At 38.9% G+C, this 26775-nt stretch overlaps 2 protein-coding genes across 5 annotated transcripts; both read left to right on the top strand.

Moving 5' to 3' along the window:
* The first annotated feature begins 276 nt into the window (after positions 1-276).
* Positions 277-6013, top strand: LOC125234156. 4 transcript variants are annotated; one of them, XR_007177947.1, is made up of 3 exons: positions 277-488; positions 743-922; positions 5425-6013. XR_007177947.1 is itself a non-coding variant. In XM_048140359.1 (2 exons), exons 1-2 carry the CDS (start codon positions 557-559, stop codon positions 5484-5486), a joined length of 378 nt encoding a protein of 125 aa, XP_047996316.1. In that variant the 5' UTR covers positions 496-556; the 3' UTR covers positions 5487-6013. The 4 variants fall into 4 exon arrangements, 3 of the variants coding, with proteins under 3 accessions (XP_047996316.1, XP_047996315.1, XP_047996314.1); XM_048140359.1 differs by lacking the exon at positions 277-488 and having other exon boundaries at positions 496-872; XM_048140358.1 differs by lacking the exon at positions 277-488 and having other exon boundaries at positions 496-922.
* On the top strand, positions 2315-6013 carry LOC125234155. The gene is made up of 2 exons (XM_048140356.1): positions 2315-3634; positions 3747-6013. Exons 1-2 carry the CDS (start codon positions 2450-2452, stop codon positions 3807-3809), a joined length of 1248 nt encoding a protein of 415 aa, XP_047996313.1. The 5' UTR covers positions 2315-2449; the 3' UTR covers positions 3810-6013.
* Positions 6014-26775: the final 20762 nt, after the last annotated feature.

Below are 26775 nucleotides of genomic sequence, written 5' to 3'. Positions count from 1 at the left end.
ACAAGAAGGGATCTACAAGCCTATATGGACGGATTTAAGGAAACGCAAGCCCAGGATTACTAGAAACCAGCTAAGTTCCCAATCCACTCCCTTTCTTACATTAGTGCCTACTTAGGTATCATACCTACTATAGAAACTAGATTACAAACTAAATCTTAACTTAACTTCATAACAAACAGTGTATTTAATATAAATCCTCATAAGGCGCAGCTATAGATATCTACTTAGCCATCGTTATCTAGTGCCAGCTGCAGCTAACGGTAAAAATCACATGTTTACGCCGTCAGTACTAGTTGCCGGCTTATCGAAATAACAAGTAAATTAAATCAAATTCAGTGCCTATTGTGATTAAAGTGCAGTTATCTCAATATTTAGTGCATAAAACAAGTACATTACGTGTTTTTTCAACAGATATACTAGTACACAAAGATATTAGGACCTAACAAGTACATAGTGCTAATTATCTTAACTAAAACTACGAATTACAAGTAAGTGTTGTTTACATTCATTTCCTGTTGGTTGTTTTGCATTGCAGTGTCGTTTTTAAACGTAAAAAATGACTGAAGCCATTCTAAAAGAAAATATTAAGCGTCGTGGTACCTGTAAGGCTCAGTTGACTAATTTTAATACCTATTTGAGTGAATTACCAGAAAAATTAACTCCTCATCAAAGGTTTGAGCTCGAGCTGCGTATTTCGAGGTTGGAATTAGTGTTTAACGACTTCCATGACGTGCAATTACAGATCGAATGTGCCCATGAAGAAGCTGCCGAGCAATACTCCCAGCGGAATACTTTCGAGGCAACGTACTACAGCAGCATCGCTCGCGCCCAGCTCCTGCTGAGCGAGGCGGAGGGTCCTGCAGGCAGGAGTAGTAAGTCACCACCAGCCGATATGCAGGTGACGGATATGAAGCGCACAAAGGTAAAATTGCCTGAAATCAATCTAAGTAAGTTTGATGGTACGTACAGTCAATGGTTGGAGTTTCGTGACATGTATGAATCTATGATTCATAATGATACTAGCTTATCCGATATTACGAAGTTTCATTACCTACGATCTTACTTAGAAGGCAGTGCTTTACTAGTTATTAAATCGATCGAATTTAGTGCTTCGAACTATCAAATCGCATGGGAGCTTGTGTGTGACAGGTACAATAACAAACGTTTACTCATTTCTAATCACGTTAAAGCGTTATTTAACGTATTTTCCGTACAAAAAGATACAGCCTTTCAGTTACGCAGGTTAATTGATACTTTCATAAAAAACCTAAAGTCCTTACAAATATTACAAGAACCAGTTGATAAGTGGGACACATTATTGACTTATATCGTGTGTACCAAGCTCGACAGCCAAACATTATTTGAGTGGGAAAAATACAAATTAACGTTAGAGGGCGATTCTAACACATTTGACGACTTAGTCAAATTTGTTAGGATGCGAGCCGATTTACTAGAAACTATCGAGCAAAGAAATGTTAGACAAGAGAAGCCGCGAGCCTTGGTCACTTATGATTCGCCTACTAAGACGAATACTATTAATAACAATACTAAATCGTGTCCCGTATGCAATTCGAGCGTTCACAATATTTATAATTGCAAAGCGTTTCTAGATTTGAGTGCACAAGATAGGGAGGACAAGGCCCTAGGTTTAAAATTGTGCCTTAATTGTTTACGTCACGGGCATCCTACTAAAAACTGTCGTTTGAGCCCGTGCAGAGTTTGCAGGAAAAAACACAACACTATTTTGCATACAACTAAACCGTCTGCGAGCGATAGCAGTGTACCCAGTACGAGTACTGCGGTACCTAGCACCAGCGGCATCGCGCTGCCTGCGACGGCCGCGGCCCCTCCCCCTGCGCCCGCGCCGGCCGTGCCCGCGCCTGCTGGCCGGGCGGGCGGCGCGGCCGGCGCGTCTGCGCCGGTCGGACTTGTTTGCGCCGAGGACGAGGAGCCGGAAGGGGTATTGACGACCGCTATAGTTGACGTGCGAGCTGCAAACTCTAATATTTATCCCGTACGTATTATGCTTGATTGTGGTAGTACCTCTAATTTTATTACTGAAAGGTTGTGCAAACAGTTGAATTTGGAAACAAAAGACGTTTTTATTTCAATCACAGGACTAAACGAACATGAATCTATTTTAAATAAAACTTGTACGGTTAACATAAAATCAAAATACAATGATTACTCCATGGAACTAAAATGTACCGTCATACCTGTAATAACTAGGCCCTGGCCATGCGAACCTATTGATTTTGAAGCCTTCAATATACCCAAAAACATCACGTTGGCAGATCCCACCTTTTACGAAAAATCAAATATTGACATTTTACTAGGAAACAAGGTGTTTTGGGGTTTATTGGGTTCAGAACAAATCGAATTAGATAATACAAATTTAATTTTGCATGAAACCAAATTTGGTTGGGTTCTAGGCGGTTCAGTACCAGGCATGGCGGACATATGCGGTTTTGCACACGCACAAACTATTACAAATGCACAATTACAAGATAAAAATAACATGGAAAACTGCACTATACAAAAACAATTAGCGCGCTTTTGGGAACTAGATTGTATAAAAAATGATTTTACCTCCTTGAGTGTCGAAGAAATGGAATGTGAACAAAGTTTTGTACAAAACACGACACGTTTACCTGACGGTCGATTTTTACTTACCATTCCACTCAAGGAGTCGCCTAGCCTATTAGGTGATAGCTACTGTTTAGCAAAACAAAGATTTCTTTCTTTAGAAAATAAATTACAAAGAGATCCTATTTTAAAACAATCGTACACAAAGTTTATTCATGAATATATACAACTAGGTCACATGAGTGAATCACATTACGATAGGTCGCAAATTACCTATTTTGCGCCGCATTTTGCCGTGTTGAAAAGCGACAGTATTACTAGCAAGTTAAGAGTCGTTTTTGACTGTTCAGCAAAGTCGTCATCTGGCTATTCCTTTAATGATTTGCAGAAAGTAGGCCCTACTATACAAGATGATTTGTTTTCAATTTTAATGCGTTTTAGACAACATGACGTGGCCTTGACTGCAGATGTGGCAAAAATGTACCGCCAGTGCAACGTCGTTGAATCACAACGGCCTCTGCAACAAATATTGTGGAGGGACGACCCCTCCCAGCCTATAAAAACATTTCAATTAAATACCGTGACTTATGGTACATCGTCAGCGGCTTTCTTGGCCGTCCGCTGTTTGCGGCAATTATCGATTGAATGCGATGATCCCGTTATTAAAGAAATTATAGCTAGGGACTTTTACGTTGATGACCTTATATCCGGGTGCTCCGAAACAGAGGGCGCCACTAGGATCTACACAAAACTTACAGAAACCTTGAATAGTGCTTGTTTTCCACTTCGAAAATGGAGATCAAACGACACTAGCGTGCTCCAAAATATAGCTAATGACAAGACTGATGGCGCCGAAGGAAACCTGGACCTATGTCCTGAGCATAGTTCCAAGGTTTTAGGCATTACATGGAACAGCGTATCCGATAACTTGTGCATCACAACCAATGTAGACCTTAAAGGCTCTGTCACTAAGCGAAACATTTTGTCAACTATTTCTAAAATATTTGACCCTTTGGGTCTAGTAGCACCTACTATTTTAGAAGCCAAGGTCATGATGCAGAAGTTGTGGTTGCGCCAGTTGTCGTGGGACACAGCTGTCCCTGACGAGATACGAGATGTTTGGCAAGCATTTGTACTTACGTTGCACAATCTTAACGAAGTACAAGTCCCCAGACACGCTATTTGTCACGGTCCTGTCAATTTACAACTACATATTTTCGTAGATGCGTCTGAAGCAGCCTATGGCGCTTGCGCATACGTGCGCTCCGTGAACGAGAACAACGAAGTAGCTGTCAACTTGCTGTGCTCAAAGGGGAAAGTAGCCCCACTAAAACCACTAACTACCCCTCGATTGGAATTATGCGCAGCCCTACAAGGTTCTAGGTTGCTGGACAAAATTTTCAATTCCATGAGACTACAATTTGATAGCTGCTTTCTGTGGTCTGACTCAACTATTGTACTAGGTTGGTTGAGCATGCATCCAAGTAAGTTGCAAACATTTATTCGTAACAGAATTGCCGAGATACAGTCCACTTGTGCTAACCATACTTGGAGACATGTTCCAACCAACGAAAATCCCGCAGACCACATTTCACGTGGATTGACAGCCAACGAAATAGTGCACAACAAGTTATGGTGGAACGGTCCACAATTTTTATCACAGCCAGAGCACGCATGGCCTCAATTAAAATTAAAATTAAATACTAATAACTTACCAGAAGTTAAAACTCAAAACACATGTCTGGTAGTCAATTCTGGCACTGATGAGCCGTTTCCCTTCAGTAAATTCTCAGACTTGAAGCGCATGCAACGTACTTTTGCTTACATGGCGCGATTCATTCATAACGCGCGCTTTAAGTCTGATAAGAAAAGCGGCCCACTCAGCGCTGAGGAATTAGACTATGCGCTAAAAAAGTTAATACTAATATCACAAAAGGAATCGTTTCCTACAGAATACGACAAGTTAAAATCGGGAACTTCCATTAAAAAATCTACGATTTCATCACTGAACCCGTACATAGACACAAACGACCTTGACTTAATTAGGGTAGGTGGCAGATTGTCGAATTCGGATTACGAATATGATAAGGTTCATCCGATTCTACTAAGCAAAAATCATCGTATAACTAAATTGTTATTCGAATGTCAACACAAAGCTCTCATGCACTCCGGTCCCCAGCACTTGCTTTATTCAATTAGGGAACGGTATTGGCCTATTGGGGGGCGCGGTATCGCGAGGTCGATTTCACACCAATGTGTGACTTGCCGTCGTTTTGGTGGTCGTACCGTAACTCCAATCATGGGCAACCTACCCAAACAAAGACTTCAACCGGGCTCTCCTTTTTTAGAAGTCAATGTTGACTACGCGGGGCCTGTAATGATGGCCAATCGCAGAGGGCGTGGTTGTCGTCTCATAAAGGCCTACATTTGTATATTTGTGTGCTGCAAAACCAAGGCCATACATATCGAGCTGGTGGGCGACCTGAGCACAGCTAACTTCATTGCCGCTCTCAAGAGGTTTATTGCTCGCAGAGGGAAACCTTTAGATATTTTTTGCGACAATGGCTCAAATTTTGTAGGCGCTGCTAATGAGCTCAAATCTTTTATTGCACAAAATGCTACTCACATTTCTGACGCTATAACCTCAGAATCAATAAATTTTCATTTTTTGCCTCCACATGCGCCACACTTCGGTGGGTTACACGAAGCCGGTGTTCGCTCTATAAAACATCATTTACGCCGCGTACTAGGATCGGCTAATCTAGTTTATGAGGATTTGTATTCAACACTGACTTACATTGAGGCACTTTTAAATTCCCGACCCTTGACCCCACTTAGCTCGGACCAAAATGACTTATTGCCACTCACACCTGGCCACTTCATCATCGGGCGAAGTATGACGGCGATCCCAGAAGAAGACCTTACTTCACGCACCAGATTAGTGGACAGATACCAGAAGATTAAACAGCTTCGCCAGCACTTCTGGGCACGTTGGCAACTAGAATATATAAGTGAGCTTCAGATCCGAACTAAATGGAGGCAGTCGACGAACGGGCAACTAGAGATTGGGACCCTCGTCGTTATCAAAGATAAGCAACAACCTCCAATAAAATGGCTCCTAGGGAGAATACAACGAGTCTTCCCAGGGCGCGACGGCGTTACCAGAGTCGCAGAGATTCAAACTGCCACTGGATTGCTGCGCAGAGACTTTACCAAGATCTGCCCCTTACCCGTGGACACTACAGTTGAAGACGACACTTCAAGGTCCGCCGGCATGTCGCGTACCACTCCAACAGGGCGACCGCGGGGTGAGGTGACAGCGGGGAGCAGCCATCTTCGGGATTGACTTACTTACTAGCCACCGCGGCCATGACTCGGCTCTTTACATTTTTGTATATTTTTTTATAATTAAAATCATAGTAACAATTCTTTGGAGTTCATATTCAAGCATCCACAACCCGGATAGCCCCTCAACAGTAAGCGGCCACCATTCAGTTAACATTTTAGTCCACCTGCCATCACTCTGCCTAGCAACATGTCCCACCCAACTCCATTTAAGTTTGGTAATAACGAAACCTACGTCTTGCACCTTGGTGCACCGACGGATCTCGGTATTTCTCACTCGATCTTGCATCTTGATACCGAGCATGGCGCGCTCAGTTTCGTGTGCTCTGCTTATTTCATTATGGGATACCGGCGTCATTGTATTTGTCTAGGAGCTTTATAACCTAACCACAAAATTAAAATTTTGAAAAACCCCCGACCGCGATACAGTGGGCCGATTTTCATAAAACATGGCTAAGAACACTCCCGAGTAACTCAGCTTTCAAACAAAAAAAAACTAAACAACCAGGCCCCTATTTCTCCATCGTGACAATCCGACATATGTCAAGAAAAATTGACATTGACATATTGTTTTGGTTTCACCAAAATCTACAATTGTCACACGATAAATTAACCCGTAGACAGAAAAAACCGGTCAACTAAGTAGGACCGCAATGTACCTGCGTCGCGTCGTTCTAATTATACGCGTAAATTATTAATGCGAGACAAATATAGTAATCGCGCTCTTCTTGCTGCTATAGTACAGTCAAGTGCAAAAATAGGTATCGAAATAATCGTCTCATAAATACGTCTCATATACTACGCTCTTATCACACCGGACTGAGATGCTATGGGACATATTTTTGGGTAAGATGTGTACAGTCGAGTTTATTAATAATAATATGTGTACATTTCTTCACCTTAACTCGTTGCAATAAGGTGAAAAATGTGCACATATTTATAAACTCGACTGTATACCCATATTTTTTTTTTACGCTTGACGTTACGTGTACAGTACCGGGTTGTATCAAATTTATGACCGGTAGGTATATAATATAATAAATATAATGTTGTTTATCACATTTTTTGATTTTTTTGTATGAACGTGTAACGCCACTTTTATCGCCACTCGTTTTTAGAATTTCTTATTAATCGCACTTGTATCGAAATGTACTATTTCAACACACTTGCTCATAACAATGATATTATTGAACCGTTTTTAGGCTCATAAGAAATTACACTGTGTGGCTTTTTATTACACTACCGCACTTGTGTTACGGGTATTGTATGATAACCCGATAGACTTGATATTGAAACTAGCCGCTAACAACATGGATACGGCTCCATTTAAAATTGGTCACACTCACATTATATCCGTGGAGCAAGCGCCGGGTGGGGCGGACAACGTGTCACATTTTGGACTTTTACTAACTGTTTTAGCCAATAAAATCTAATTAATATGTAAATTTTGTTTGTTTTTTCGTAAAACGTATGAAACACATGTGCATTGGTCATTTCCTTAGATAGGATTTGTTGATCTACGAACCACATATTCATAATTAATATGTTTTAAACACAGGTTTTAAATAAATAAAAATTACACACATTGGCTCTCTTATGCGCACTCGCTTCGCTTGCACGCACAATATCACTTCATGTGTATTGACATTGACCAAACTAGTACATTTGTGTCATACTTAATGTACTATCATTGCCCGGTACTTTATACCTATACTAGCTTTTACCCGCGGCGAGCGAATCGCGTTAGAAAGAGACAAAAAGTAGCCTATGTCACTCTCCATCCCTTCAACTATCTCCACGTGAAAATGGCCCCATGCTCAACCGATGCAAATGCTGCACGCTGTCGCTATGTAGGTTTTAAGTTTGAATTGTTTTAGTTTTTAGGGTTCCTTAGTCAACTAGGAACCCTTATAGTTTCGCCATGTCTGTCTGTCCGCCCGTCCGTCCGTCCGTCCGTCCGTCCGCGGATAATCTCAGTGACCGTTAGCACTAGAAAGCTGAAATTTGGTACCAATATGTATATCAATCACGCCGACAAAGTGCAAAAATAAAAGGTGAAAAAAATGTTTTATTAGGGTACCCCCCCTACACGTAAAGTGGGGAGTACCTTTTTAGGGTTCCGTAGTCAACTAGGAACCCTTATAGTTTCGCCATGTCTGTCTGTCCGTCCGTCCGTCCGTCCGTCCGTCCGTCCGCGGATAATCTCAGTAACCCTTAGCACTAGAAAGCTGAAATTTGGTACCAATGTGTATATCAGTCACGCCAACAAAGTGCAAAAATAAAAAATGGAAAAAAATGTTTTATTAGGGTACTCCCCCTACATGTAAAGTGGGGGCTGATTTTTTTTTGCATTCCAACCCCAACGTGTGATATATTTTTGGATAGGTATTTAAAAATGAATAAGGGTTTACTAAGATAATTTTTGGTAATATTAATATTTTTGGAAATAATCGCTCCTAAAGGAAAAAAAGTGCGTCCCCCCCCCTCTAACTTTTGAACCATATGTTTAAAAAATATGAAAAAAATCACAAAAGTAGAACTTTATAAAGACTTTCTAGGAAAATTGTTTTGAACTTGATAGGTTCAGTAGTTTTTGAGAAAAATACGGAAAACTACGGAACCCTACACTGAGCGTGGCCCGACACGCTCTTGGCCGGTTTTTTTTTCATTGCAATCCTAACGTGTGATATATTGTTGGATAGGTATTTAAAAATGAATAAAGGTTTACTAAAATCGTTTTTTGATAATATTCATATTTTCGGAAATAATCGCTCCTAAAGGAAAAAAAAGTGTGTCTCCGGGCCCTCTAACTTTTGAACCATATGACTGTTTAAAAAAATATGAAAAAACACAAAAGTAGAACTTTATAAAGACTTTCTAGGAAAATTGTTTTGAACTTGATAGGTTCAGTAGTTTTTGAGAAAAATACGGAAAACTACGGAACCCTACACTGAGCGTGGCCCGACACGCTCTTGGCCGGTTTTTTAAGTCTTCATTAGGAAATGTCTTACTAACACTAATATTAGTTCTTTAGAGTTTTAATGTTCTACTAACCGTTTATGGACCTTGAGTCTGAAATAATTTTTTTTAAATCAAGACAATTTGTCGCTCCGTTTTGCTGTGAAGGACGGACAGACAAACATACACACACACTTTCCCATTTATAATATTAGTATGGATTCGCTATAGGTAACATTCGGCATCATGAAAATCCATTTCAAATTCGTCGTGTTATGTCTGCGGCGAGCGGTTATCTTAGCTATTTTTTTTCTTGCCATCAAAAATAATAAATCATCCATACCGGCCATATATAAAAGCAAATGTGTCGCTACCGAAGTGCCAAAATAGTAAATATCTATTAGCTAACGGGTACTCGTCGGGTAGTCTCATGGAACTTTTAATAAAAAAATATTTTTACTTTCTTAAACGTAGACGCGTAATGTTTTATAGGTATAATTATAAATAAACTATCTTTTCTTTTTTAAATAGTCATATTTTTGTAACGTGAACGTGTTTAATTTATAACATTAGGTAATTTAATCACGGACGTTTTATATGTTATCAAATAACCAAAGAGTACGCTAAACATAAAATAAATAATACTTTAAACCCCACCAAAATATATATCTTTAAACTTAGGGATATTAACTCAAAAACGACTAAACACATTTTCTTATGGTTTTCATCTATCACAAAAGTATTTGAATGAGGAAGGTTTAGGTACTAATATAATTTGTTAATTTTTGTGTGAATTGGTTGAAAACGATATTGTAAGCAAGAAAAAACCTAAGCTGACTGGAATATTTTATCGAAAATACTACCCAATCCATTTGAACTATAACCACAAAGTATAATATATAGTATATAATATTTATACCTAGATATTTTTCTGGCACGAACGTCGTTGTTAGTATTCGACAAAACAAAAACATCGACAATCCGTTTATCGACAAATAGCCTTACATAACATAAGGTTATTAATTACCCCCAATGATAATATCTATACATAAAATCTTGAATAATCATGTAAGAAATTATGTAAACTATTAAAATGTGGTTCTTTTTATTATTATTGTCAATTTATTTACAAACATTTGAAATTTGTTTTTAACCTTTTATGTTATATACACATAAATTCAAGTCCATATTCCCTAAACGGGGTAGGCAGAGCACATAAAACTACTCAAGAGTCAGGGCAATAATTAACGACATAATTCTAATAATTAATGACATATTATAATGTAAGTTATCTATGGACTAAATATCGGAAGGAAGCAAATTTATACTAAAAGCAAGCAAGCTTATACTAAAAGTCACTAGTGTCACTTCGTTCGTGCCAGAAAAATATCTAGGTATAATTATATAACGCCATTTTGCAACTATCCCTAAAACTCGACAATTGTCAAGAAATTCTCGACCGCTCTCTAAAGTCCTGTCAAGAATTAGCGACATTTCGACAAAAGTGTCAACTTGGAAAAGTTGACCTCTGTTTCACGAAACATTTGTCGGGGACAACTGTCACAATTTTTCTATGAGATTGTCACATGTCGTCGACAATGTGTCGGATTGTCAGCCGACATATGTCGCCGACATTTGTCAAGATGTCAGTACTGGCAACCCTGGCCAAGTAAACAAACGAACTCTGAGCTCACGCGACTTTAAACATTGGAAAAATAGTAAATACGTACTGTGTGTGATGTGATGTAAATAATAGGTTATAAGTGTAAACAACCATCGAAGAAACTTAGTTTGGAAGCACGGAAAGTCAAAAATTGAAGAATTACGGACTCGGTAAGAGAGCATTTTGACCGTTTCTTATTCAAAATCACCGCAAACATAAAAAAATCCGGTTATAAACACGTCACATTGCGCACCATGTACAACTGATTGACATTAACACCTGACCTGACAGTTCTGACAGCAAACGCCAACTGTCAAATAACGGTCCGAATTGGAACTGTGATAGTGATCCGTATTGGACATAAGGTACGTTCGGAAACCAGATCAACAAACAAAAATATTACAAGCCGCAGAGCGAATACTTTGATTGATTTACTTCTTTTGCGACATAGAAAATTGATAAGTAATAAGGATGAATTGCCTAGGATGCGATGAGCCAATAAACGACCCTGTAGATGCCTTAAAATGTGTTATGTGCACAGATAAATACCATTATAGATGTCTTAATATAACAACAGCGACTTTTATGGCTAGTAACTATTTAATAAAAAAAAATTGGCACTGCCCACGTTGCACAAATGTTACATCTAGGCGGAAAAATGATGATACCCCAGCCCGCTCGTACCTAGAAACCTCGTTGTTAGATATGTCGGTCGAAGAATCCCATCATGAACAGACTACAGCAGGAAACACAAACAAAATATTATATGACAATTCGCAACAAAACCCCCCAGAAAGAAGCCAAAATCGTGTGACTCTAGCACAGATCGGCCATCCAGAAAGAAGCCAAAATGTTGTGACTATAGAGAAAATAGGCCAACTCTTAGATAAAAAATTGCAAGAAAATAATCAGCACTTATTAACCCATGTAGAACGCCTAATTCAATCAGGGATCAACACAGCTATTGTAAAGATGAATCAGGAATTCAATCAAAAGTTTACCGAAATCTCTGGACGTCAGGAAATGTTAATAAATGACCTTCATGATACAAAAAAGAGCATACAGTACCTAGAGCAAGAAAATCAGAAGCTGAAATCAGAATTACTCGAAATACAGAATCAGATGATTGCCACCAAGCGACAAAACAGCGAAGAATATGAAAAAAGCATTGTACTATATGGCTTGGACGAGTGGCAAAGTGAAACTGAAGCGGATTTATATGCTCGCATTAGCCACATGTTCCATGACATACTCAATATCGACATCAATGGCTTTATTGAAGCTGCTAGTAGACTCGGAAAAAAAGGATACCGCCGCCCTATATCAATCGAATTCATCAGTAAAAGAATGAAAAAATACATACTGGACAACGCATACTGCTTCAAGAACACCGGTTATGCTGTATCCAAACACCTAGATAGCCAGTCACTACAACAGAGGAAAACACAGAGAGAGTGCCTTTATAACGCCAGAAAGGAAGGAAAACGGGCCTATATAAAAAACAATCGTCTATTTGTAAACGGAGAAGAAATCATTATATCACCAGAAAGAAGAAATTACAGTACAAGGGACCTTGAAAAGACTGTCACACCTAGCAAAATAACGGAGGCAAAAATGTGCACAGAACTAACTGGAATAACAAATCGAATATCTCAGGAAAAGGCAGAAGATTGTTTTCGTACCTAAAAACTATGTTAAAATTCTCTTCCAAAATGTCCAAAGCTTGAAAAATAAAACTCACGTAATGGAATCCTTCCTGTCTGATAAAAACATCCAAGCATTATGCTTATCGGAAACTTGGATAACAGAATACCAGCAGGATCTAATCTCAATAAAAGGATACAAGTTTGCTGCAGGTTACTACAGACGCGAGTGCCAAGGAGGTGGAGTGGCGATCCTTCTTCAGGAAGATTTAAAGTATATAGAAAGAACTGATATTTGTGAACTGTCTAAAGAATGTGTTATTGAATGTTGTGCTTTGGAAATACCTGTACTTAATATCATTCTAATAAATATATACAGGCCTGATCGAGATGTAAATATATTCTTTGAAACGCTCAGTAAAATCTTACAAAAAATTAAGCCAAGAGATCGAAAGAAATGTATAGTTATTGGAGGAGACTTTAATATAAATATGCTGATTAATTCAAAAATATCTCAAAATCTTGTGAATCTGATGGCCTCAGCCAATTTGACTTTAATTACAAAAGAACCTACTAGAATTACAAGCAAAACATCGACATGTATTGATTTAATTTTTACAAATTCACTAAAAGACACTTCTGTAACAATTCAAGAACACGGAATATCAGACCACAAAAGTGTATTATACAGGCAACAAATTCCTAACCCAATCAAAAAAACAAATAAGAAATGGTATAGTTTAAGGCGAATATTTAATGACAACGACATTAATAGTTTTAAGGTCGCGTTACAAAATATAACATGGGGACAAATAATATCTCCGCGTAAGACTTTAAATGAAAACTATAATGATTTTGAGAACAAATTACAAGAAACATTAAACAAGTGCATTCCAATAAAACGGGCGCGAGTGGGAAATAAAAATGAAAAATCGTGGCTGACTCCCGGGCTAAAGAAATCGTGTAAACACAAACGACAACTAAAAATATTAGTAAATCAGTCACAGAACGAAGTCTTACGAAAGCATCATAAAGCGTATTCAAAAATGCTTAAAAAATGTGTACTTCTATCAAAAAGACTTCGTTTCATAGGCCAAATGACTAGATCATCGAATAAAATGAAAACAATGTGGAACGTTATCAAGGAAACAACGAACAAAGGAGAAAATAGCTTAAATATTAAAAACCTCACCCTAAATATTGAAAACCGGCTGACAGATTCTCCAGAGGAAATAGCAAATTCTTTTAATAAATACTTTGCCACAGTAGGAGATTCGTCATGTTTGCATGATAAACCTTGCGGTAGACCGACAAAAAATCCACCTATAAACTCTATGTATCTTAGCCCCGTAACGGAACGAGAGGTATCAAATATTATACAGAGCTTAAAAAATAAACGTAGCTATGGGATAGACGAAATACCGTCCACGTTAATTAAAACATGCAAAGAGGAGTTAGTACCGCCCTTAACCGAATTAATTAATCGATCATTTAGCGAAGGCAGTTTCCCGGAAAAACTCAAAATAGCTAAGATAAGACCGATTTTCAAGAAAGGAGGAAAAAACACAGAACTCACGCAGTATAGACCAATAGCTCTATTACCGGCAATGTCAAAAATTTTCGAGAAAGCAATGTCCACCCGCCTTTACAAGTACCTAGAAAAAAACAATATCTTTGACAAAAATCAATACGGTTTCAGGAAAAAACATACGACCACTCTAGCTGTATATAACTATGTTCAAGCAATATTCGACCACATAAACAATAAGAGTTACGCCGTCGGTATCTTGCTTGACATGTCAAAAGCGTACGACAGAGTGCGCCACGATATACTACTAGATAAATTATATAATTCCGGAATAAGGGGAAATGTCCACAAATGGTTTAAATCGTATTTAGAAAACCGTAAACAATATGTGCAAATAGACCATTATAATGACGTCTTAAAAGAAGTGCAAACCATTAAATCGGAAATATGTTACGCCAGAGGTTCAATACCACAGGGTAGTGTATTGGGATGCATACTATTTCTGATATACATAAATGAGCTGCCAAAATCATTAGACACAACCTGCGTAATGTTTGCGGATGACGTGTCTTTGATGTTCAACAGTTATGATAGCGGCCACTCTAATGATAAATTAAAAAGCACACTCACGACAGTAGAGAATTGGCTTGTGGATCATAATTTAGAAATAAATTTCAAAAAAACTAAAATTATTCAATTTCGACCACACCAAAAAATCCTTTAGACCTTAACCTAACATCAAGTAACGGACAAATAGAAGAAGTAGAACACTTTAATCTACTAGGTATCACAATAGACACGAACCTGAATTGGAAAATGCACATCATAAACACAAAGGCAAAATTAACAAGATTTACCTATGCGCTCGGAATTTTAAAGAGTAATACAAATTATGAAACGGCCCTATCAGCATATTACGCTCACGCTTATGCCTGGCTCCGCTACGGAGTCATTTTGTGGGGAGCAAGCACAGATGCTGATGACCTGTTTATATTGCAGAAAAGGTGCCTGCGCATTCTCTTGAATATGTGGCACGGAGAAACATGCAAACCCTATTTCAAAGAGCATAAATTACTCACTCTTCCATCCATTTATATTTTGGAGGTTGGCATATTCGTTAGGGACAACATGCACTTTTTCCGCCAAATTAAAGATGCGCCCTATAGAAGAATGGTAACTCGACATGAGAATAGACTAGGCCTACCAAAATCAAATTTAACTATGCACAGTAACAGTCCATATGTTAGATTTATAAAAATTTATAATAAAATTCCTGAAAGAATAAAAGCTGAGACAAAAGTCCATCTATTCAAACGTAAATTTAAAAACCTGCTTACAGAAAAGGCCTATTACAAAATAAACGACTTTTTAAATGATAATAATTTGACATAAAATATAGGTTAGATGTAAGTGACAACGTGAATTCAATGTTTCTATAATTAAATTGATGTATAACCTAAATTATAAATATCTAATGTGACTGAATGTATAATACTAGAACTGTTAATAAATATACCTATGCATGTATAATTAGTAAAATTCAATAACATAATGTATGACATTGCAATGCCCTGCCAGGGCCCATATGACTCTGAATGTACCTAGTTGTTAAGATCTGTACTACACTATGGTTGCAATAAATAAATGACTAAATGACTAAATGACTAAAGATGGAGAAATAGGGGCCAGGTCGAACGCGATGAAATAACATTATTCTACCTTTTTTCCGACGTTTCAGACGTCGTGGCCAAGGAAAGACTAATGTCCCAGCAAAATATCCAAGCTAATGACCATAGTTATCCTGATGTGGGCTATTTTGATAATGTTAAAGTTCTAAAATTATTTATAATATAACCTAACCACAAAATTAAAATTTAAAAAAAAAACCCCGACCGCAACACAGTGGACCGATTTTCATGAAACATGGCTAAGAACACTCCGGACTAACTCAGCTTTCAATCAAAATAACTATATCTAAATCGGTTTATCCATTCGGGAGCTACGATGCCACAGACATACACCCAGACGCACAGACAGACAGACAGGCAGACACGTCAAACTTATAAAACCCCGTCGTTTTTGCGTCGGGGGTTAAAAATGTAAACAGGGAGTGTACAAGTTTCTAATGGGGTGGCAATGCGCATGTGACACTATTTGAGTTGCATGCGTCCATAGGTTACGGTGACCGCTTTACATCAGGCGGGCCGTATGCTTGTTTGCCACCGACGTAGTATGAAAAAAAAAAAACAACACTACCCGTTGTTATTAAATGTCGGAAAAAAGGTAAAATAATGTTATGACTGTACTTTAAATATCCAGAATCTTTGTTAAACGTATTTTAAGATTCGAACCTGGTCGTAAGTCGAAGCAATTCCAAGGCGACACGGTCGAAGATCCACTAGATATGTATGAAGTACAAGGAATGTATTCAGATTTTACAATTTGTTTCGAGAAGTTTTATTTTAATATTTTTGTCGCACTATATCCGAAGAACGACGGAAAGAAATCGGGTGAAGGAGACGGTATATTGTGTGTAAATTAGCAATGTCTGGGCGACCGAGCTTCGCTCGGTTTTATTCTATTATATCACGTATTTAGATGAAAAAAAAAACTCTTATAAATACAAAAAAAAAAACTTTATTCTGACCGGGATTCGAAACCCGCGATGTGCTTGCGAACATTAGACCGACCCCTTACGACTGAGCTACACCCAGCCGATGCGCGGTCTGCGAAATTAACGACCATATTTTGCGTTTACTAACGCCACAGACCAATACAACAAGACGGCCCTTACAGGGCGACTCGCGGTCACCAAGCATACGACAAATCAGGTTTATAAAAGTTTGAACGCGTGCGACACCGATCAGTAGCGCCCAAGTATACGACCCGCTAACAGTGTCCGTGTCCGCTCGGGAAAAAATCTTAAATAATCAAATTTGGTTGCAAACAATGGTCTCTTACAGCATAAAGTGGTGTGGCAAGTCTTCTAACACTTCTACATATAAAAAAGATGGAATAACATTCCACAGTTAAGTCAAATTAATTATTTTGTTGAATATTGTTTATTATCCGCGGAGTTCATTTATACTGGTCAATATGGTTGTGCTGAGCGGCGCCGAGGCGCGTCCATCCCTTTTTGCCGAGTTAACAATGTGATATGCTATTTGCTATCCCTTTCACGTAAACGACTAGGCATGGGGCCATGTTAGTTTATGTCTGTTGCGGGAACTTCGTACTGCCGTTCGTACCATGTGCTACCATTTTATGAAATATAAAAGAAAGCAGATTTGTAATAGTGAATAATTATCTAGAATCTGTAGAGTCTGTAGTGGTATTTAATTCATTGATTAGTTTAGAATATTTAGTTGGTAATTTAACTTAGTAAACGTAAGTAAAAATGCACAGTTTAGTTATTAGTTACTAGAATGATTTTTATTGAGATGCTATCACAATCATCATCCTCCTTGCGTTATCCCGGCATCGGCATTCGCCACGGCTCATGGGAGCCTGGGGTCCGCTTTGGAAACTACTACCAAGATTTGGCGTAGGCACTAGTTTTATGAAAGCGACTGCCATCTGACCTTCCAACCCGAAGGGTAACTAGGCCTTATTATAATTTAATTATAATATTATAATTTGTTGCAAAACAAATTCACCACAGTACTGGTACCGGTACCATTGTCTATAATAGACATGTCCCATTCCCATCCCTACTGCTAATCATAAAGGCGCGCCATTATTTGAAACGACCAATGGCAGCACTGTGCGCGCCCGCCTCACCCCGCAAGGATTGGTGATTTGCGTCTCGAACAATATCGCTTGCATTTGGCTTCTAGTGGGGTGTTCTGTGACTAACGCGAAAGAAAAACGCATTAAAACTCGAAAATTCGCGTTTTCCGGGATCTAAGGCTAAGCTAGATCGATTTTTCACCCCCGAAAACCCCCACATAACAAATTTCAGCGAAATCGTTAGAGCGGTTTCCGAGATCGTCGGTATATATGTATACATAGAAAACATCCATGACTCAGGAACAAATATCAGTGCTAATCTCACAAATAAATGCCCTTACCGGGATTCGAACCCTGGACCGCGGCTTAGCAGGCAGGGTCACTACCGACTGAGCCAGATCGGTCGTCAAACATAAAAACATAATGTGCAAATATAAAATGACATTTCGCACATAAAGTTCATAATAATTGGCCCTGGCTCGCAAGGGTGAGGGTTTGGTCCCCTGGGTACGTGCGGTGGCCGAATGGCACAAACACTCACGAAACTAATCGCTCGTAGATATCTATCTCTATCGCTCTTGCGTTTTTTTTTTTTTTTTTTTTTTTTTTTTTTTTTATTGATAAAACTATAATTTTACACGTCATAATAAAAACAATACATTACAATAATTATTGGTACATGAGTTACAATTCTTACACATTTACTAATCTATTGTTAATTTGTGTGTCCACCAGTGTCATGCAAGGCTTGTATACCTTAAATTTGGAAGAATTCGTTCAACGAATAGTAGGCAGCTGAGACTAGGTGTTTTTTAAGTTTAACCACAAACGCGTTATTGCTGTTCGCGTTTTTTATGTCTTGAGGGATTTGGTTGTAAATTTTTGGGCCCATTGTGTGTAGACATTTTTTAGATTTCGCTAACCGTGTGCGGGGTGGGCGAAGTTCGTTACGGTGCCTGAGGTTGTATTTAGGTTCCGTAGTATTATTCTGGAACTGTTCAATGTTTCTTCTTACTTGTTTAGCTACCTCAAGAATATACAGGCCGGGTAATGTCAGTATTTTATTACTTTTGAACAGGTCTTTAGCTGGGTGATCCCATTTTACCCCAGCAATGACACGAATAGCACGCTTTTGTAATAAAAATACTCTTTCGCGCTCCGCGGCCGCGCCCCATAGGTCTATTCCATACGTTAATAATGAATGGAAGTAGCCGAAGTAGGCCATTCTCACATTCTCGGGATATAGGCTTGGGCGCAACCTTGTGAGTGCAAAGCAAGCAGCAGCAAGTCGGTCACACAGAGAATCAATATGTGGTCCCCATGTAAGGCCCGAGTCGAAAGTAAGGCCAAGGTATTTTACTTGGTCCACTTGCGGCACTTTCAGACCGTTACATGTAATGTTGAGGGTATGTTCTCTGATGCCTCTGAGGCCAAAATGTATGATATTTGTTTTTTCGATGTTGAGGGACATGCCGTTCGCCGCGAACCACGCTGCGACCTGCTGCATTACTCTGCCTAGTTTTACACTTAGCTGGTCGTGGGTTTCGGCTGCAACAATTACACAGCCGTCATCGGCGAAAAGGACGAACTCTGCTTCGTTTGATGCTTCGGAGAAGTCATTCATAAGAATAATAAATAGGTTATTTCCTATTTAAAAATATTTTAAGCGGGTTACTCACGTATTAAGTCGATATAGCGTTCGACATGTTTCGGCTCAATTTCGAGAGCCTTTCTCAAGAGTAGCGACACCCCGCCTTTACATGTCGAGAGCGCGACGCATACTGCGGGCGCTTGCTCGGAAAGCGCGCGGCTGCTGAGGACAGGCGCAGGGGGGTCGGCGGCGCGGGCGACGTCACCGTGGCGAGATCGGAGCTACCCACTATGTTACTTTTGTCAAAAGCAGGATTGCACACAACACTTATTACGTCACTTGTTAAGGGTGCGTTTACACTGGGGACCGACGTAGTGCCTAGAACTGTTTTCCAACTCGGTGGCACCGACCAACCACTGTCACGATTGAAATTAGGATGACGACTAATTTCTATAGCTTCCCGTATTTTCCGCTGAACGAAGAACTTTTCTCGCGCCAGTACGGTTACCCTATCAAATCTTACATAGTGCGTCGTGTCCGAATCCAATACGTGTTCTGTCACCGCAGAGCTGTGGGTGTCCCGGCCCTTCATACTACGTATGTGTTCAGAAAGCCTTGTCGAGATGTTCCGGCCGGTCTCTCCAATGTATGACTTCCCACAGGAACACGGGATCCTGTACACCCCGGGAACATTTAAGGGCTCCTTGTCTTTTGGCGAACGCATCCATTTCCTGAGCTGCGTGTGAGGACGGAAAATCGTCTTGATGCTATATCTTCGGCGTAACAAGTGTCCGATCTTATCCGTCACTCCCTTGATGTACGGCAAGTATAAGGGCAGCCTTTCCACCGCCGGTGGTCGTGGTCGCGCGGATGCATTCGCAATTCGATTACTATGCCTCCAGTTGTAACCGTTACTTTCCAAAACACCCCTAACATGACTCAATTCCCGGTTTACGTGCTGAGGATCACACAAACTCAAGGCGCGGTTGATCAATGTTCTCGGTACAGACGACAAGTGAGACGGGTGGTGGTGTGTCCTCAGCAGCCGCGCGCACCGAGCAAGCGCCCGCAGTATGCGTCGCGCTCTCGACATGTAAAGGCGGGGTGTCGCTACTCTTGAGAAAGGCTCTCGAAATTGAGCCGAAACATGTCGAACGCTATATCGACTTAATACGTGAGTAACCCGCTTAAAATATTTTTAAATATGTATGAGTCTCACGGGAGTTTTATAGGTTATTTCCTATTGTTGAGCCTTGGGGAACAGCACAGTCTCCCAGATCGAGTAGTTCTGACCGTTTCCCCATGACTGAAGTTAGTTGTTTTCGTCCTTGGAGGAACGATGCGATCATATGATGTAGGCTGCCGGTTACACCGTAGTGGTCTAGTTTGGCTAAGATAAGCGGATGGTGCACGAGTTCGAAGGCACGAGAAAGGTCACAGAATATGGCTGCAACGTGTCGCTTAGCATCCAAGTGATTCATTACCCTTGTGTGGACGTCCCGGGCTGCGTCGATAGTTGAGCGTCCTGGCTGGTAAGCATATTGTTGTTTGTTCAAAAGGTTGTTATTATTAAATGAGACATAAGTACATCGCTTAAAACGCGTTCAAATATTTTTGAAAATGTAGGGATCAGAGATATAGGTCTAAAATGCTTAATTTTGTCCATGTCTCCTTTACCTTTATAAATCGGCTGAACTTTTACATTTTTTAGTGTACTGGGATAAATACCACAGTTAAAACAATTATTAAATAGGTCACACAGTACACTAAAAAGGAACTGCGGCGCTATATCCAAAATGTTAGTATTCATGTCGTTAATATCCTGCGAATATTTTCGTTTAATTTTTTGTACTGCATTTATTACCTGTTGCAACGAACACGCTGCAGTGTTGATAATGTGTGCGTGTCTTTCAATGTACATACTTAGATAACCCAGTGCGGTCGGGATGTTCGTGTGTGCCATTACACTCTTGTTTGCGTTGACATAGAACCGGTTTAGTTCCGTTGCTGTCGCCGCCGCGCGCTGTTCGTCTGTATGACCAGCTGATTTACTAATCAGAATGTCGAGTGCATCTCGTTTTCTATCGCACCTACCGGTCTCAGAGGCTATTAGTCGCCATGAAGTCTGGCATACATTTTTACTGTTAGTGATTGCATTGTTTACGTAGTCCCTGCGTGCCTTACTTAGTTCGTTGACGAACTTGTTCTCAATTAAAATTAAGTTGCTATTATCATAGTTCGCGCTTGAGAGCTGATTAGATAACATTTGCATTTTAGCTTGGCGCATTTGTTTTCTAGCATCTAACACGTGTTCGTTAAGCCAAGTTTTAGACACATTTTTAACTGGATATTTTTTTAAAGGAAAGTGTATATTGTAGAAATGAATAACAACATTTAATACCGAGTCAAATATTTTACTAGGGCACATTGATTTATGTAGTAAAGTGTCCCAATTATATAGTGATACACTACGTTTAAAGTCATGAATATTTGTATTGGAAAATAGTCTTTTCCACATGACACTGTTGGATTGGAGTATCTTATTAACTTCTACCGATACATACGTACATAGGTGATCAGATACAAACATATTTTTAGGCTTCACACAAGTAACTTCGTTTACGGGTATGTTGGTGTAGGCATGGTCGATGCATGTTTGAGTCGTTTTGCAAATTCTGGTTGGAAAGCTGACTAAAGATCTCATACCTACAGATTTAAAAAAATCAAATAAAGCTTTCTTTTCAGTAGAATTAGTTAACAAGTCGATATTAAAGTCGCCTAGGATTAGTACTTTATGTTGTTTAAATATTTGAAAGTTGAGAATTTGCTGTAATAATATGATAAAAGAGTTAAAGTCATTATCTTCGCTAGAATTATTAGGTGGCTTATACAGGGTGGGGCCTGTAACAAAAGCAAAAAATTAAACTGTAGGCTATACTCCTTAAACTGACCAACATTTGATCAGTGACTTTTAAAAATTATGAAGTCTTTAATTTTTTTATTTTTCATACAAAATAAATATTAGCTTCAATGTATGCCATGATTGTTGTCATTGACGTTGTCTGTCACACTTTAGACTTAACAGAATTCGCAATACATTACCTCTTAGAAAAAACTTTCAACGGTAATAAAAATCAAAATACAAGTTATTTTTAAAAGTCGCTGAACAAATGTTGATCAGTATAAGGAGAATAGCTTACAGTTTAATTTTTTGCTTTTGTTACAGGCCCCACTCTGTATATACACATAACAATCAAGTCTAGACCAACATACTCTGTTGCGCACGCTTCTAAGTTCATTTCTTTGCTCAGATTAGCTATTTCTGGACGTTCCAATGTGAGTAGCGAAGACTTGGAGTATATACACACTCCGCCGCCGTTCCTCGAGGACCTGCAGAAGCTCGCGCTGAGTTTCCAATCCATGATGGTTACAGCCTCCAGGTCCTTTTTTGTTAGCCAATGTTCTGATAGACAGATAACGTCAATATTGTCGTCAAGTTGTAGTTCGCATTCAAGCTTAAAGGTTTTGTTTTTTAATCTATTAATGTTTTGATGTATCACGGTGAAGTTGTATGTTTGTACTGCGTGTTGAGTTTTATGTGGGCCACTTGAATGCAAGTTACGGGTCGGACTGCTTGCGTTGTTTTCCAGACAGAAAGGGCCTCCATGGCGATAGACAAATATTAACAGGCCAAGCCGTGCTCTTCAAAAATGCATATTGGCGCGACAGAGCCAGACTACCTTTCGCGGGCTAAGGCACCTGACCTCCGGATTGAAAGTTCCACGCTCCTATCGCTATCATATGAGTATCAAAACATGAAATCAGAAACAGCTTCAGTTTGAACACTATTATACTTTACAAGCCTTGGACGGCAAAGTTTTCAGTTAGTACAGTATAACTTACGAACGATATTTTTACGTTCCGATAGTTTTATATATTTCATACTAGTTTTATCTTAGAGTAGGTTCTGGTCGTAAATTAATTAAAGAATAAGTCTATAAATTATCTCTATAAAAAGTTCTTCACCCATTTATATCCGCTTAAAATATTACATTACGATACAAGTGCGTAAAAAAGGAAGTTTGAAACGAGTGGCGATAAATTAAAACGCGACCGAACGGAGTGTTTTAAATCGACACGAGTTACGAATTTCCTTGCCCCATCTCGCTCCTTATGGAGCTTACTGTATTGTTTATTTAATATTTATTTATACTATTTGTCTATATCATTTCACAACAGCAAGCGATAAACATCTTGGCTAGAGCGATAGGAGTTCAGCCAGCCTCAAATGACCTCTAAAATAGTATTTTATACAATTCAATGGACGAAAAATATCATCATTCAAGTTAATAAATGATGTTAATACCGTCGTTCACCGTTGTATCAACATCTAATTACCTGGCAACCAATTGTCTGTAATAACCGTCTCTGATTGGTCGATACCGCGATAGATAAAAAAAAATGTGTTCCAGATGCAGAAAAATTTACCAGGTAAGTACCGCAAATTAGTATAGAGCTTGTATGAAGTTCTATTTTTTTCAGCTAACTTAAGTGAAGTGTAATGAAATATTATAGTTGACTAAGTGTCGAAGACTATCCAACACTGAAAAGTTGCTGAAAAGTTAGCACTTATAGTTTAGTCTGTGGTGTTCTAATTGACAGATTAAAGTCGACGAGTAGAAAAATTATATTGCATTATTTCTTAGAACTTCAACACAAACGTTTTTAGTAGCAGGTTTCTACGAAAGCAAAACTAACAATTTTATTACAGAAGGTTGTATTGCACTATTTGCTCTGAAGACATAGCAACTAAGTGGGCTCAACACAATGCTTTGATACTAGCTATGTAGGAGCCAACCTCTTGTGGCGTGGGGCAAGTGAGAGCGGCAGGCGATCGATCTGCCTAGTAAATAATCATCATCATCATCCTCCTTGCGTTATCCCGGCACTTTCCATGGGCAACGGCTCATGGTAGCCTGGGGTCCGCTTTGACAACTAATCCCAAGATTTGGCGTAGGCACTAGTTTTTACGAAAGCGACTGCCATCTGACCTTCCAACCCGAAGGGTAACTAGGCCTTATTGGAATTAGTCCTGATTCCTCACGATTTTTTCCTTCACCGAAAAGCGACTGGCACATATCAAGTGACATTTCACACATAAGTTCAAAAAAACTCATTGGTACGAGCCGGGTTCGAACCCGCGACCTCCGGATCGAAAGTCGCACGCTCTTACCGCTAGGCCACCAGCACTGCCTAGTAAATAATATTATTATATTTTTTTATTACGAACTTGTCGTCAATTTTTGAAAGTACTCTTCGCTTGAAAGGTTTATTTGTATGTCCTTTTCAGTTCTGGGGTCCCGGACTTTTGGGAGGCGTGCGTGGGGCCGAAGCCAACAGCGCAGAGGCCCTTTAAGACAATTTAATCTAAATATAGATAATGTAATGTGACACTAACCGGCGATTATCCCTATCCGCACTATAGTAATGCACCCAAGGACAAGCCCCGGTTAGTGTAGAACTATTGTAAGAAAAAGGTACAAAAAGAAACCGGGCTATTAGGTTGAGTTGCTGGTGGATTGGTCACCGGTACTATCGGAAAAACTATGGCACCTGCCTTGCTCATATGTTATAAAACATGACAAAATAGACAGGCGGTGACTCGCCAACTCACTATATGGGTCCCCGAAAACGGCCGCTCGCACGGAGCGACAAGGGGACAACATAGCGTGAGCGGCTCAGGGTGTGGAGAGGTGTGCGCCGCTTTCTTCCCAGTCTGTGGGCCATTTAGGCGACCATACATTCTTGATGCTTCCAAGGCACGTTTTTTAGTTTTTTTTTTTTTTTGGTTTACCAGTAGTTTTTATCTGACTATACGGAGTTATATTCTCAAAACGAGCGCTTATGCCTTGAACCGTCTCCATTTCTACTCCACTGTGTACTTTACAGTAAATTTAAGGCTTACTTCAGACCGAGGCTTGCTCGTGTTTCGCTGTCAACATAAATTGGCTTTATACTGATTCCGATATAATATTTACCCAAGTAACAATTTCTGGTCCTATAGTGGTCGAGAGCACCAAATTAAATCACATTAAATGGTCCTATAAATAGTCTATATTGGTACTGTAGAGCCGATTTGGCGCAATTATGCAGCCATTTAGTGATATAATAGGGCTATAGCAGTATCATCCGTGACGTTTAAGGTCTATAATGGTGATGTGATGATGACTATTGTGCTAATTTGTTGACATAGAGGACACAGTAACGCTATTATAGTATCAATTTATGCTATAGTAGCATTTGAGATTCCGTTATACAGGTTTTTTGTTCTGTAATAGCAGTTGCCGTCCCTTTTAATGCGAATGAATGAAATTTCTAAAATAATTTAATGTGTGTAATATTTAACAAAAACTGTTCTAAACGAGGAACTTTATGAAAAGTGGCGTGTGAACTTGTGAAGTTTAGTGTCAATCAAAATAATTTGGATTTCGTATAATTCCATCATTACTGCAAAAAGGTATGCGATGGAAATTTTACCGTTAAAAGAATATTAGTTTAATGGAGTATTTTAAGTGCGCCCTCGATTTATACCTGTTTTGAATAAAATAAATAAATATAATTTAATACAATAAAATTATTGGCACCATAGTTTCTACTATGGATCCAAGAAGTAAAACATACGCTTTTATAGTTCGACTATGTCACTTATCATACGCATTCACTGCCATAAGCCCGCCATTGTGGATTCAATTAGGGTTGCATGAGACTTTAACTATGATCCAGTTTAACTTATAAGTTCTTTATATAGAAAACAATACTTGTTTTCAATGTTTTACTATAGAAAGATCTTCTAAACAGTTTTTTTTATAAAACATATAGTAAACTCAGCTATAACGCTATTGTGTTTTAAAAGAGATACCGAAACCATTATTCCACAGTTCTGTGATATAAAAGAGTAATTGTGACGTATACGGCGATGAGATATAAAAGGCATTAGAAAACGACTATTAACGCTTTTCAAAGCTATATAAACGTATCCTGAAAACTTCATTATACAGCAAAATAGCTCTATAATGGTATTCATATCACTACTACAGTGTTAAATACTGTAGCAGTGTTTTCCAAAGCCACTATATCCCAAAATAGTGAGATAGTTAGGTTTTAATTTCTGTTAAAATACGACTATTAAAAATACTATAAGCGGCTTGTTGGGAACCTTAATAGCGCAAATTGAGAGCATAACAGTGATTCCTAACACTATTATACAATAATATTGTTCTTTAGTAGGTTATTTGATCCTGTTATAGACCAGGCCTATAGCGGCTCTATAAAATGGTGATATAAACGTTTACATCACTTCCTAATAACACCTTTTAGCTGTATAACACAACAACTATAGCGGCTTGTCGGGAACCTTAATAGCGTAAATTGATTGTATAACAGTGATTTCTAACACCATTATATAATAATATTGTTCTATAGTAGTCATATTTGATCCTGTTATACACCAGGCCTATAGCGGCTCTATAAAATGGTGATATAAACGTTTACATCACTTCCTAATAACACCTTTTAGCTGTATAACACAACAACTATAGCGGCTTGTCGGGAACCTTAATAGCGTAAATTGATTGCATAACAGTGATTTCTAACACCATTATATAATAATATTGTTATATAGTAGTCATATTTGATCCTGTTATAGACCAGGCCTATAGCGGCTCTATATAAT

The sequence above is a fragment of the Leguminivora glycinivorella genome, chromosome 15 (genome assembly GCF_023078275.1).
Source record: "Leguminivora glycinivorella isolate SPB_JAAS2020 chromosome 15, LegGlyc_1.1, whole genome shotgun sequence".
Taxonomy (NCBI): Eukaryota; Metazoa; Arthropoda; class Insecta; order Lepidoptera; family Tortricidae; genus Leguminivora; species Leguminivora glycinivorella.
This window is presented reverse-complemented; position numbering and strand designations above follow the sequence as displayed.

Coding starts and splice junctions, on each gene's coding strand:
- LOC125234155 (XM_048140356.1), top strand. CDS start 2,450: ATGGCGGACATATGCGGTTTTGCACACGCACAAACTATTACAAATGCA. Junction 3,635..3,746: donor CTACTATTTTAGAAGCCAAG/GTCATGATGCAG, acceptor ATCTTAACGAAG/TACAAGTCCCCAGACACGCT.
- LOC125234156 (XM_048140357.1), top strand. CDS start 5,483: ATGACGGCGATCCCAGAAGAAGACCTTACTTCACGCACCAGATTAGTG.